The 13,890-nt window shown below is 36.5% G+C and overlaps 1 protein-coding gene across 3 annotated transcripts; it reads left to right on the forward strand.

The window, feature by feature from the left end:
* The first annotated feature begins 6,427 nt into the window (after window positions 1-6,427).
* On the forward strand, window positions 6,428-13,879 carry c16h19orf44 (chromosome 16 C19orf44 homolog). Of its 3 annotated transcripts, XM_066647572.1 has the most exons (9): window positions 6,428-7,008; window positions 7,649-8,305; window positions 9,412-9,649; window positions 9,792-9,868; window positions 10,163-10,337; window positions 10,473-10,613; window positions 10,886-10,975; window positions 12,912-13,078; window positions 13,480-13,879. In XM_066647572.1, the coding sequence occupies exons 1-9, from the start codon at window positions 6,892-6,894 to the stop codon at window positions 13,567-13,569; spliced, it is 1,752 nt and encodes a 583-aa protein (XP_066503669.1). In that variant the 5' UTR covers window positions 6,428-6,891; the 3' UTR covers window positions 13,570-13,879. The 3 variants fall into 3 exon arrangements, 2 of the variants coding, with proteins under 2 accessions (XP_066503669.1, XP_066503668.1); XR_010795740.1 differs by lacking the exon at window positions 13,480-13,879 and adding an exon at window positions 12,543-12,633 and having other exon boundaries at window positions 10,163-10,613; window positions 12,912-13,047; XM_066647571.1 differs by having other exon boundaries at window positions 10,163-10,613; window positions 13,480-13,876.
* Window positions 13,880-13,890: the final 11 nt, after the last annotated feature.

Here is a 13,890-nt window from a genome sequence, read left to right on the forward strand (position 1 = left end):
TATACGATTATAAAGACTTACGCATACGACTTGAATTATTACAGGTACGACCTCTAGACTAGGAACACGAATTGAAAAGTGAGAAAACTCGAAAAAATGTAGCTGCAATCACAGGCAAATGCATCGAGACGACCAATCTATATATAATGCTCGTGCATGGTCTGCTGCGCCTTCCCAGCTAGCAAAATTGTATCGGCCCACATCACGCACGCCGGACCAAAAACACTCGGCCCGGTGCCGGCACGCGGAGTCGGCATTGTCTCGGCCATGATGTACGGCCGTAGAATGGGCCGATAGTTCTAGCCCGAGTCTGGGAAACTCTCGGCGCAGACTCGGCCGAGTGTTGGGGCTGAGGCGCGGCTCAAATGACTCGGCCCTAGTCCCGCAAGCCACAACTAAATTGTGATACCCGACCACGGCCGAGTTTGAGCCACAAGCACGCCATTAGTGCCAGACTCGGCCCAGATCTGGCTCATTATCGGTTGTAATTGTTTATTACACACACACACCCCTCTCTTCCCTCCCTTCCCTCAGAAAAGGGTACAATCAGGTTCATGGTGAAATAACTGCTTTATTAAATAACTTTTACACTCAGGAAAAAAGGTACATTATTGGTCACTAAAGGTACAAGTGTTTAAAAGTCCAGTTTTGTTCCTTAAAGGTACATTGCGTTCTCTTCTCAGGAGGGAGACATACATGTTTGTAGTATTTCATTATAGAAATGTCATATAACAAAAAACATAATAAAAGTCCTGGAGATGAAACAGGGTGTATGAAATCAACACATTTTAAAATCTACAATTATAATATAATCATGTTCCCTAATTAAATGTACAAATATGTACAACTGAGGGTACCACCACAATGACAACATATCTGACAATGTAATATTAGTAAGTGTGCTTTTAATACAACCTTGAAACAGTGTAAACATACAGCAATTGCAATGTATACAAATAGTACATAAAATCAATAAATAGAAAATACATTTGTAACTGGCATTGAAATTTGAAATTGGCAGGGTCATGATTTCCTAAATCCAATTAACATTCAAAAACTGTTTTTCAAAAAAACAATTGGTTTTACACCCTAAGAACTTTTCTTTAAAAATATACTATGCTAAGGCCATATAACAAATCACCTAAAGTTCTTCAGTTGGTTTGGAAAAGAAAAAAAAAAGGCAGAAACGTACTTTAAAACAGTTTGAGTTTCCTCAAATGTGTGGAAGTACACATTTGACACTTATTCATGGCACACATCAGTTTGATCAATAGTTTGCAAGTCTCTGCTGTGTTGTCACACTTTGTCAATACCTCACTGCCCTCAACAATGATGGAAATATCAGCCGTATCCTCATCTCTGTGAGCCTGGAAAACAGGGATCTTCAGGATGTGCAGTGTAGTGAAAGAACGCTCAAGTGTAGTCACCTCAGTTGTACTCGTTTAATTCCAGCTCTATAATTAAACATATTGAGATTATGTACATGTTCTGTTCTCTTCAATATATTTTCTATAAAAATATTTAATGAAAAAACTGTGAACTGCTTATCCATGCAGATTCATTAACTACAGAACTTCAAATGTAAAAGATTATCAGGTTATAGTACAAACGATTATGCTACAACTGATACTAAAGATCTCATCTAAACTTGAATTAACCTCCTATCTGCTTTTCTCCGTGCCCACCTGCATTTTTCACTGCCCCACTAGTTTTCTTACTGCAGTCCATCTTTACGTAATTACATAAAGAAAATGAGTTAGTTCATGTTCATAGTTAATTTTGAAAAATTTAACTAACTTCACAGCTCCAAAAATAAACTACTTCACATGCTTTTGTTTATTTTTTTTTCTCTCAGTAAATAGGCTTCTATCATTTTCAATATAACCTCCTTCAACCCATTAATCACTAGCCCAAAATCACTGCTACTCCCTAACAAAGGATTAGTGCATGTGGAATTATATTTAAAACATTACATTACACCAAAAACCAACACTGAGAATGTATTTTAACCCACTTGGCTAGTACCTTAATGTGTTTAAGCAGTTTTATTTCTTATTTTATTTCTTATACAATCAAGGATTACAAATATTACAATTAAAATATATAGAAATCTGAACACTTCTCTGAAAAATACTTTGTCAATTCATAATCCCAAGAAGCAGCCCATTGATTTGATGAATGATTTATACCTTTTGGATGACTTTTACTTTTGTACAGATTATTAATTTCAGTTCCTTTTTATATTTCTGCATTTTATTTTTGTGTTTTATTTTTGAAGCAGATTCCTCAATAGTTGTCCACATTTTACATAATAATACTGCTCTGATGGACAGAGGATAGTTCCATCTTTTAATAAAATTTATGAAGTGAAGAATGTGAAGAATGCAAGTCTGGAACCACCTGTGTGGAAAATCATAACCTTTCAGTTCAGTTTGTGACTGCATTTCACAGAGAAATAACTATATTTATGAAAAAGACACATTTATTAAAAGTAAATTAATTAAAATTTTATTTTATTTTATTTTGGTCATTTGTTTGGTCGATGTTATTTGATTTCATTGTAATGTTTCCTGCTTGTGCAATATGAAGCTTTTGTGCCTGGAGCATGAATAATAATAATAATAATAATAATAATCTAAAATATAACATATAATGTATTTTTATGTGTGCATGTATTGTTGAATTATAATGGCAGAAAATAGAAATATTCCTATGTTCATTATCTATAGTTAAAGCTCTTTGAGTAGGCAAACTATATTTAAGGTCACAAAACTTAATTTAAAAATGATTTTTTATAATCCATTAACAATAAAACGCAACCTCTCACCCCATGTTTAATTGTAATGCTAAAATCCAGTATATGTACATGTCTTTAATTTCACACAAACTGATAATACGTGTGTCCACGGAAAGTCTAAGAGTTTGGGACTGTTATTTTAACGGCAGAGAGCCGCTGAAGAACTGGTGATTGCTCAGACTTACCAATGTGCAAGGTGTGCTTTAGGCCCATCTACATTCCCCAATCAAAATAATGAGCTGTATACAAAACACAGATTCAATTCTCGTTTCTGTCATCGTGTGTTCAAACAGGAAATGAAAAAAATGAGCCGTTTTTTTTTCTTTTCTCCCATTCTCCGTTCAGTCCAAGAATCTATAAAACGTACATGGTCCCTGATGATATGCATGGCCTTAGACTTGAAGGTGCTGATCCGCATACTAACCGCTTCACAACCGTCTGCAAACTACTGAAGTGCATGCAAGCCACAAGGACAATATTGTCCGCAAATATAGCAGACATGCCACCTCCGGAGCCCACCTGTAAGAAGCACTCTTGTCCCAGACTACAACACGATATCCTGTCCATGGATATCAAGAAGAGGAGTGGAGACAAGGCACAGCCCTAACTGGGTCCAATTTTGTATATTTTAAATACATTTATCTGAATATTGTACATTTATATAATAATACCTAAACACATCAACACATAAATTGCATGATAGATTTACATGCAGGATGGTCAGACCACATTTGCTTTGAGGTGATGGATGGGACAGGCTGAAGTAATTAAAAAACAAAATGCAGATTACAGAACGTATCATGAAATATGCAGCCTAGTATAATTTATTCTTATAATTACAGAATACAGAAATTAGAAACCAAAATGAGTAAATATTTCTGAGGCTATCAGAAGGTCCCAAATTGGCAGGTCCTCTAGTACCTGCTGTTCGACACCTACATGCACGGCAAAATCACATGCAACACATAAATCATGTCTCATATGAGTTGAATATAGAACATGACATTAGTATCCAAATACAGGACAGCTCTGTATTTTATGGGACTGCTTATTTGAGCAGGTGAAAAAGTATATAAATGTATGGGTATTTTTTCTGTAAATAACTAATATTTCAAGAATTAATTATCAATAACTCTTCAATAAAGTATAGTAACAATGTGTATTAAGGGCTTATTTGTTTTAATATGCTGAATACATGAAAAGGTGTGAAACTATATCTAATAAGTAATAAATTATCTTGAATTTGAACAGAAAGTAGTGGTACAGCTAGTGGTACATGATGAATGCTGGTAAACTGTCAGCAGGTAATGAATACTATTAGACCCCACTGCTAATTAGTTAGCTAGTTAGTTAGCACAAATGACCAGATTTATAAACTGTATTGGCAACTTCTTGTGATAAGAATATATGTAACAGGCAGTTTCCACTCTGAACAGTGGTTGCCCTCGCTGATTGCCTTAATCAACAGGGGTTTGCTGTTGACTCACAGGTAAGATTCTTACAAGATAAAGGAGCAAAGTAAAAACATTTTTTAAATGTTTTTAACATGAAGAGCTATGTCACAGTGTTAAATGTGAGAGTTAAGTAAAAAAAATTTAAAACTCCTGAAGGTGTTGGTGGTAGTAATGGATATTACTGAGAAATCATGTCAGTTACTAACAGTATTAGCAAGCATAGACCTCTTTTTTATCTGAATTTAATAGGTGAAAGTTGTTTCATCCCGTCTTTAATTTCTATTAACAGCCTGTTCTTTAGACAAGCAACATCCTTTGTTTTTGATAACATTGATAACTTTGATAACATTGATAACTATTAGTCTAGGATCTAAACCAAGAAAACAGACCCTGTCAGACTTTAAAGCCTATGGAATATCCTATGATCTATGGTATCAAAATCTACACTAAACCTAACAGCATTCATACAGAAGGTATACAGCTTCTATCAAGCAGCAGAAGTAAGTCAACTATTACTCTTGTTAAAGCTCTTTCAGTGCTGTGATTGCATCTAAATCTACACTGAAAAAATTAATGCCATTGTTTCAAAAGTAGGTGCATAGTTGCTGTGAGATGTCTTCAATATTAGCAATGAAATGTACATTTACAACGCAATGCTATAAAAATCAGAAGGAATGACTTTTTATCATTTTAGTTGCCAATTAGTTTGGCACTGCTACAAAGGAATCTATTGTTGTTTTGTTGTGTTAATCTTGTTGTGTCTGTATAATGATATATAGAGCAATTTGGAAACATTATATTTTAGTGGGAAAATATCAGGCCTGTAAGGTGGCTCCACACCTCCTTAAACAAGTGCCAGTAGCGATAGCTTGTTTGCCTGCTGGCCACATTTTGTGGATGCAATGGCTCCTGTTGCTATCCGACTTGCACGACCTTCACGCATATAGCTTATAGCAGCAAACAGACTGTTTTTCCAAAGCTAAGAAGAGCTTTATCTTCAAGAATGAGCAACTTTGTGTGTTTAAACATTAGTTAGCCTTTCTCACGGTCCTACAGTTTTAAACAACGGGAGAACCTGCAAAGTGTGTTTATTTTCAACTGACGATATCTGTGTTGGAGTAGCCTTTTGTTTAAACAAAACATGACGAATAACGATGTGGGACACCCATGACGTTCAACCAAAGTCTCTTCACAATTATATTCGAAGATGAAATTAATACAACATCGGAGCTATGAAGTGTACGCAAGCATGTTCTGCGCATGCGCCGTCCAAATCAGTCATGCGGCGCAAATCGGGTTGCGAAAGCTCCCGTGTGTTTTTTGTGTTTTTCTCCAAAAATACGTTACGGAAAACAGGCAAAAGACTTGATCCACAAATGCAGATTCAACACTTTATAAATAAATGTTAAAATTTGTTACTGCAACGTTACAAAAATATGCAATACACTTTTAAACAAATTCATTAATTTTCATATTAAAATTATATATCTATAAAAAACAAAAACATTAATGAATTTTACTGTATTTGTACACATTGCAGACCGCGAGAGACAGATTGTGATATATTTATTTGTAAATAGTGAAACATCTATGATTTGTGTCTGATTGGTAGAATATGATTTACAAATTTCTTAAGTATTTTGAGACCAATCTCTCCCCATAATCAAACGACTATGTGGCGAGACATAAAGCTGCTCTGGGATCGTCCACTTGCGCCTGTTGATGGCATGAAAGTTGTGTTGCCAGATAGAATTTAAAATCCCCCGTACTCCATCTATAGTTCACGTTGGTCTTTACCATTTCTACCAGTAAAAAACAATGCCGCAGTAATAATAATGATAATAATAATAAAAATATTAGCTAGGAAGTTATGTAGCCTGTGGCTGAATATACGTTGCGATTTATTAGACAAAATGCATTATATTCACGTGTAGCAGCAGTTATTTCAGGATCTAAAATAATACACATTATTGGGAGTTTATTTTAAATGTATCCACAGTTGTTAGAACTACTGCATCTTCCATGCATTATTATTTCGTTTTAAAGGATTAAATGTTTGTATTAAACAATACAGAACCAGAATATCCTACGATAATTGTTCATAATTTTTTTTCACTGAATTTACCTCCCGTTTTAAAATATCTGGCAACACAAGTTTTGTAAACTTACTGACCGCCCCGACGTTTTGGTAGTTATAGGAACCGAAAATGTATTTATTTCCGCCCCCCCCCAAAAAAATGGGTTAATAATTAATTCAGTAAAACAGGAGTTTTAAGGTTGGGGTAATGTTGATATACTGATTCGCAGTCAAAGCTGTTGCAACACGCCGTTGTACATGTTAAACGAGTTAAATCGCGAAAGCTAGCTAGCATTAGCCATTTACCGAGAAATTCAGTGCGTTTCTTTAAGTTAGCCAGTTAAGCAGCTAAAATATATTTTCTACTTGAAATATACATATAAATGTTGCTAGCTTAAATGTACAGCTGGAGAGATGCGTTAATCAGTGATGAAAGTCGACGTTATGTGAATATATCATCAGACATAAATGAACGTTAGTTGAGATGAAATGTAATATTTGCTAGTTAGATAAAGGACTTAATCGAAATCAGGGTGCCGTTCATTTTTAACATTTTGTCCAAAATGTGGAACCGTGGAAGTTCTCGCAGCGCAGCTCTGGAAAGAGCTAAAGCACAGCTCTCTGGACGACGGCTTACCAGCAGTGGAACAGGAAAGAATACACGAAGCAGCACGAGGAATGTGTGTATTAATATTTTGGCCTATTTTACTTTTACCCTTTACCAACACCACCTAAAGGCAAATTGCACTGCTTTTTATGTCCATAATTTAGTGCTTGAGATTTAAACCAAATCACACAAAGTGGTTGGATTTGAAATGGTTCATTGCAGGGTAACTTTGAAACATACTCCATAGTTGTTTGCAGTGGTATTGATAGTAACCAGGGGTCGACACGCAAATATAGCCATTTGATTACGGTTCAAAATTACTTGTGAACCTACACATATTCTATTTTTATATCCACTGTTGTATTTTAAACAATTGTTACAAATAATAGTAAAGCTGATTAAAAAAGTTTCCTTAGGAACAATTTTTTTTACAAACAAGCATTTGCATATATTTCTTCATCATGAACGAATGAAAAAAAAATATGTATTAGGCTAAGGCAATTTCAAAATTATTGTCTCAGACACCTGGCACCATATTTGTAGCTTCATGTAAGGGATTACACTAGAGGCTTTAAACACTCCCAAAGTCTCAGGGCAATCAGTCCCACTGTGAGCAAATATATTAGACTACATCTCAAGAACTCCCATTCTGACCATGCAAATATTTTGGAAAAGTCATGTTAATTCTCTTTTAAATGTTATTTTGTCCTCAGGCAAATTTGGGGAATGACATGTTACAAGCCAGGCTGGCTCCTTTACATGGCTTGAGTGATCTCTCCTCAGAAGATGCAGAAAGCGAGGACAACGATCATAATGACCTACCTAAAGTACAACCGCAAATTGCAGTGTCTCTAGACTCTCAATTTGTCATAGGGGGTGGAAGCAGGTTTCTAAAGAAGCCTGGTAGCAGTGCCACAGCAGACAGACAGTTATTGGGCACTGGTCGAGCTTCTGCTGATGCAAGTGCCTTAAAGCTCGTCCCTCAGGGTAGTTCACAAGGCGTGGAACTAAGTAGCCTTGTGTTAACTGAAGAACACATCAGAAATCATAAAAACAAGAAGCTTGGGCCAGATACTAGGACAGAACTGACAGAGTCACAGAAGCCTGTTATCTCTGTCCAGTCCAGCAATAAGCTGAGCATGGCCGGTAGTAAATTTTTCAAAAAGAATATATCATCTCTTGTGGATCAGAAGGATGAGGACAGCACACCTGTGGGCTGTTCTAAAGCTCCCACATGGATGGCTTCACATACAGAATCAGACCTGGATAGTGATGAAGAGGATATGCGTAGACTTCTAGGAGAATCAGTAGACTCACAAAATGGGAGTCTGACAAATGTTCAGAGACAAAGTTCTCAAATGATTTCTGAGGTATGGTCTCACTTCTGAAAGTGATGTAAATGTTAAAGCCATTCACATACAAAATCTCTTTATTAAAGATGCTTCAATATGGAAATTATGGCAATGTGGACTGATATCAGTTATTTTTTTTATGTACATGTTGGCCCAACTGCCATTATCATGGGCTGCACATTTGTAAAATATTGAAATTGGGATGACATTCACCTGGATAGGCATTACAGAGAAATATAAATCTCCTTTGTACAAGTTTACAAATTGACTCTTGTAAATTCTTGGCAGTGAAAGAGCAGATAGAGTGGCCAAAATGGCCTCATGTAACCCAGGTCTGATGTACCAGATTCCACTAATGGACGTCAAACCCGTAATATCAAAGACAAATGGCAAAGTGAATGGGATACATGCCAGGATAATAAATTACACAAATACAACTATTGGACGAAAACAGCAGACCTACCCTGAAAACATTTAACGTTGGACTGTACTGATTTTGGCCGCGAGAGGCAACAGATCCTAACTGCAAAGTCCATAACAGAATTATTGCTGTGTGTTAACAATATGAAAGCAAAAGCTCACTTGAAATCCCTGTGAGTAACAAATTTGAGGCAACACATATGATGAACTAAAATAGATAGCAGCCTCAACGTCCCTAAAATAAAATGTATTAGTCAATTAATAACATCTTACTAGCTTTCTTGCCATAAATGTGGTCCTATGGGCAGATGTGGCGTTAAATACAAACTACATACATATGTATACAAGTGCAATAAATGAAATGCAATAATTATAGAACAATAGCCTTAACATTTTGCTATTCATCATATATTGTTTAGAATTATTAGACAAATCTGTCTGTTACATTTCTTAAAGCAGTCTTCTGATGCTGCTATGATCCGATGCATCCATAGTTTTATATACCCTTACCTTTTTTCATTAATTTTGTAATGAATTGACAAGTAAGTTGATATTTACAAAATATTATGCACATAGTGTTAAAACCTTTTAACTATAGTTACAAATTTGATGAGAAAAACATTTACTGATGTTACCATCTGGTACAATGTCAAGTCTGTACTCATTTGTTTGTCCCTTTGTCTCTTTCTGTTTCACCTGAAAAGTATAAAGAAATGTCACCTGTTTCATCAGCATTCACAGCACATCGCCACAAAATTCCCTCTTCTCCACCATCTTCACCTGAAGGACTCTCAGCCAGCAGGTCTGGCCCTCTCAGACCTGTGGTCACTCAGGTGTCTATGAACTCGGCAACAGTCCACAGGCAGGTCAGGTCCCTGGGGGAACCTTTCTCATATGTGTCTAATGATGACACATTGAGCAAAACAAGTGTAGCATCAAATGGTAAGAGATGTTTAAAGTAATTGTAGTCTAGTTCAACAGAAAAGCAACATTTCTGTCTCTGCATCATATGCATCTTATCCCAAAATTTGTATTTGTCATGTGTACTGTTTGTCTGTTGACTTTAATTTACCTTGTCTTACAGATTTCAAATTAAATGTCATGACGCTGGATGACCTGGCCCCAGTTGCCTTTGAGACAACAGAAATGTCAAAAGAAAAGGTGGGCAAATCATTTTGAAAAATATTATGTATTTGTGTATTAAAAATGTGAATTATGAATTACATACATTCAGAATTTTCAGAATTGTAAGAGATAAAGTAATTAGGCTCAATACTAGAAAATGTTTTAGCCTGAATAAGCTCATAATCTCAGTGATCTTGTGTATGATATCGTTTGCTATGTGGTGTGCTTACTTTTTGATGTTCGGTTGCTTCAAATATACAGAGCATTAAAAAAATGCCCATTATTGGCTGTATATTGCCATGTCTAGTCTAAATTCCTGCTCCTCTACAGGCCAACAAAAGTCCCAGGGGATTTGAAGAGTTTAAGCCTTCCTCAGCCGAGACAATCTCACTTACGGACAGATGCAAAGAGGCTTTAGTAGAGTATGAGAGTGACTTTGAAAGTGAGATTCAGACTGAGACAGCACTGAGTGCCAATGAGGTCTCTAAATATTTTTCAGGTGGAGATAAGTATTCTTCTTCCATGGCTACTCAGCCTCAGTCTCACTCAAGCAGTTCACACAGCAATGATAAACACACACTCTCAGAAAATCTATCCAAGTCATCAAATGATAATTATAGTAAATCTGAATCTTCTTTAAGCCCCAGTAAAAGTTCTAACACAAGGTCCTACACCAGTGATGCTACCATTACTCAAAATGAACCAAGGAGTGCTGGACGGCCTGTGAAGGATGCTACTGTGCAAACACAAAGAGATGGACTAACTTGTACATGGTATTCTGGTGGGTTTGTATTTATTCCTCCTTAACAGAATATCATTAATAATATCACTGAAAAGGGCGAAAGAGTAACATTTTATATAGGTGTTGCAGCACATCAGTGTTCAAATTGTGCACTTCAGCAGATGTGTAGTGATTTAGTGGTTCAAAGTTGGTGTACTGAATAAACTGCTCAAGTAGTCCTTATTACATACTTCTAGCACAGCTTGGTGCTATAGAGGCATAATCAGGCTTGAACTACTATTACAAATTGAGTTATGATTATTCCCTTGCAGGGCAGGCTGTACCAGGTCCATCAGTAGGAATGTCATACGCGGATCCGACCCTTGTGGCTAGCCACACAATCAGCGCAGAAGCAGTGGAAGGTAAGGACTCTCTTTTGTTAAGTCATACTTGAATGTTTTCAGAGGTTTAGCAACTCATGGAACTGGCTTGTAACTCACAGATTCTCTAAGTGCTTTACATTTATGAGATTTTGTTCACAATCTTTAGTGAAGTCAGAGACACATTTAGTTTTTAATGTAAGCTCTCCATGCAAAAAAATGTCAGCTTGTGTTTGTAAGGTGGTAGTAGCTTCAGGCTCCTGCAGATGGCTTTACATGAGGATAATTCAAGTGTTGTGAATGAAAATCACTTCTAAGCAAGAATTGTAGAACTTGAACTCAAGTCCACTTTCAACTTAATACAGACTCAAAAAATGAAGGTAGGTCCTTCACAACCAATTACTTATAGAACACTCTTCAGAACTGCATGCTGGGAACATACGGTGCAGTGGTATGCACTGCTCACTTACACTAATTGCCCAGTTTCAGTGGGCGAAAAGACACAAAATGGGACTGTTCCTGACTGGAAACGTGTTGTCTGGTCAGATAAGTCGCGTTTCTGCCTGTATGCAAATGATGCTAAACATTCGTGCTTATTGGACACCTTCAGTTAGGACGGAGTGCAAGTTCAAGCTAGAAGAGGCCCTGTGAAGTTCTGGGTTTGTTTGAATCATGAAGCATACACTGAGCTGTTGAACAAACAGGGTTTGCCCTTTGCTTATCATACTGAGGAACGCAACATTCCCATCTCTATATTCCAAGATACAAATTCTGCATCTATAAATGTGACTGATTGGCAGTCAGGGATAAAACATTTAGGAAGATTTGTACACCAAGACTGGCCCACAAAAACCACCGGTTTGAATCCACTTGGAAATCTGTGTGATTACCTGGAACAATGAGTTTCATGGCAAGGAAGGCATCCACAATATCCAGCCAAACTGCAATTATTCCATGAAGCAAGTGTGGCTGAACATTGATGTTGCCTACATCCAGACACTGGTCCAGGCTATGCCAAATGGACTACAGCTGTTAACTTGTGCTTGTTGGAGGTATTGCATGCTATTAGGCAGGAGGATTAACTATGGCAGGATACCAGCAATCTAGCGACTACTGAATTGTCTCTAGCAATCATTTTGGATGAAAATTACAATACAATCAGTCAGTACAATACAATACGTCAGTGTCTAGTCAATGATTTTGGTACAAACAGTTGAAATTTCGTTCTCTACACCCAGCCTCTCAAACCCTCATGGTTTCTCCCTAACATGTGAAAGGCTGTGACTGTAAGGAGACAAAGTGCTGTATACACAAGGCTACAGGAGAGGCAACATTCACTTCGCATCTCATATTAAGGGACAGTGCCCCCCTGCTACTAAGGTTTTTTTTAGGGCAACTTCAATTATAATGGATATTCATTGCCTGCACTTTTCAGCAAGTTTTCCTGATCCGCTCACATACTTGTACCTTAAAACTCAGTGTAGATGCACAAAAAGTATTGCGGTACTAAACTGACTACATTTTCAAAATGTTATGATTTTAATCTCAAAATATAAATGACTTAAACTTCTAAATATTTATGACATACAGGTATACATGTTTTTTGTAGATAGTTTTTTTCCCTCTCTGGCTGCGGTCCGGCCCCCCTAAAGACTGAAAACCTGATATTGATTAAAAAGTTTGAGGACCCCAGTTATGAGGTATGTTTCAGTGACAGGTGACAATTTTTTTTTTGCCCAGTGAGCATAATCTCAAAGTTATTTCTTTGTCGATTTAACCATCAAACAGTCCCAAATCCACTAATTAAATAATTCAGCAGTATTTTTGTCACATGCCAGAAGCAACACTGATTTTAATTAATAAACTGAATGTTTTGTATACAACGGCCAGTTAAAGCTATGGAAACAGGCTGTTTATGCAGCAAAGTTTTATTTTCCATGTGGGATGCTAAACGTTTGTGTAATCTTGTGGTCTGCAGCATTATCTGCATACAGCCCTGCTGTGTTTGCTCTGAATGACATGCTGAAACAGCAACTAGCCTTAACCAGAAGCTTCATTGAGTCCAGCAGACATCTGCACCATAACATAATGGAGTCCCTGGGTCCTGCTGACTACAGATACACCACACTGGAGGAAACCAAAGAGGTAAAACAAGTTTTCTCTCTCTCTCATTATTTATATATATATATATATATATATGTGTGTGTGTATATGTATATATGTATATATGTGTATATATATATGTATGTATATGTATATATATATGTGTATATGTATATATGTGTGTGTGTGTGCGCACCCACCCACCACCTAAACCTTATAAAACTAAAACACTAAGCTAGCACCAATTGACATTGAATTTGTGAATGTCCTGGGGTATCATTGCACTACATTCCTTAATTAAAATAAATTTTTTGTAAGTAGCCATTTTAGAGAGAAAAGTGTTGAATGCAAAATATTTTTAATTAATTTTTACTCTAATAATGTATTGGCAAGTGTTAAGTTCAACCAAGTTTGCTTATCTGGGCCTTAAATTTCTTTCTCAGTTCATATTCTGCAATAGCTCACCCAAGCTAACCATGGAGGATGCTCTGGAAGAGGTTATGCAAGAAATGAGGGAGTATCACTACATTTGAAGTATACAGATAAGCCTGAATCATGGTAACTAGCAACATAAATAGCCAGTTGATGGCAAGAAGATAAATAGCAGCATTGTTTCTGAACACACATGGTTTTGTAACCCTGTCTGAAGTTTGAAATACGCACTTTTGTTTGAGGCTGTGGAAAGGAACGTGGGTAATGTGTTTATAAATCTGATTGTAATTAAGATTTTTGTATGCATACCACTGTGCAACAGTGTAATTAAATGTTTGTACATAAAATCACTTCATTGTTCAGTGTAATTGAATAACAACAATATACTATGTCTGTAGTGCCCTTGCAAAGAGATTATTAAT

This window comes from Hoplias malabaricus, chromosome 16 (genome assembly GCF_029633855.1).
Source record: "Hoplias malabaricus isolate fHopMal1 chromosome 16, fHopMal1.hap1, whole genome shotgun sequence".
Classification (NCBI taxonomy): domain Eukaryota; kingdom Metazoa; phylum Chordata; class Actinopteri; order Characiformes; family Erythrinidae; genus Hoplias; species Hoplias malabaricus.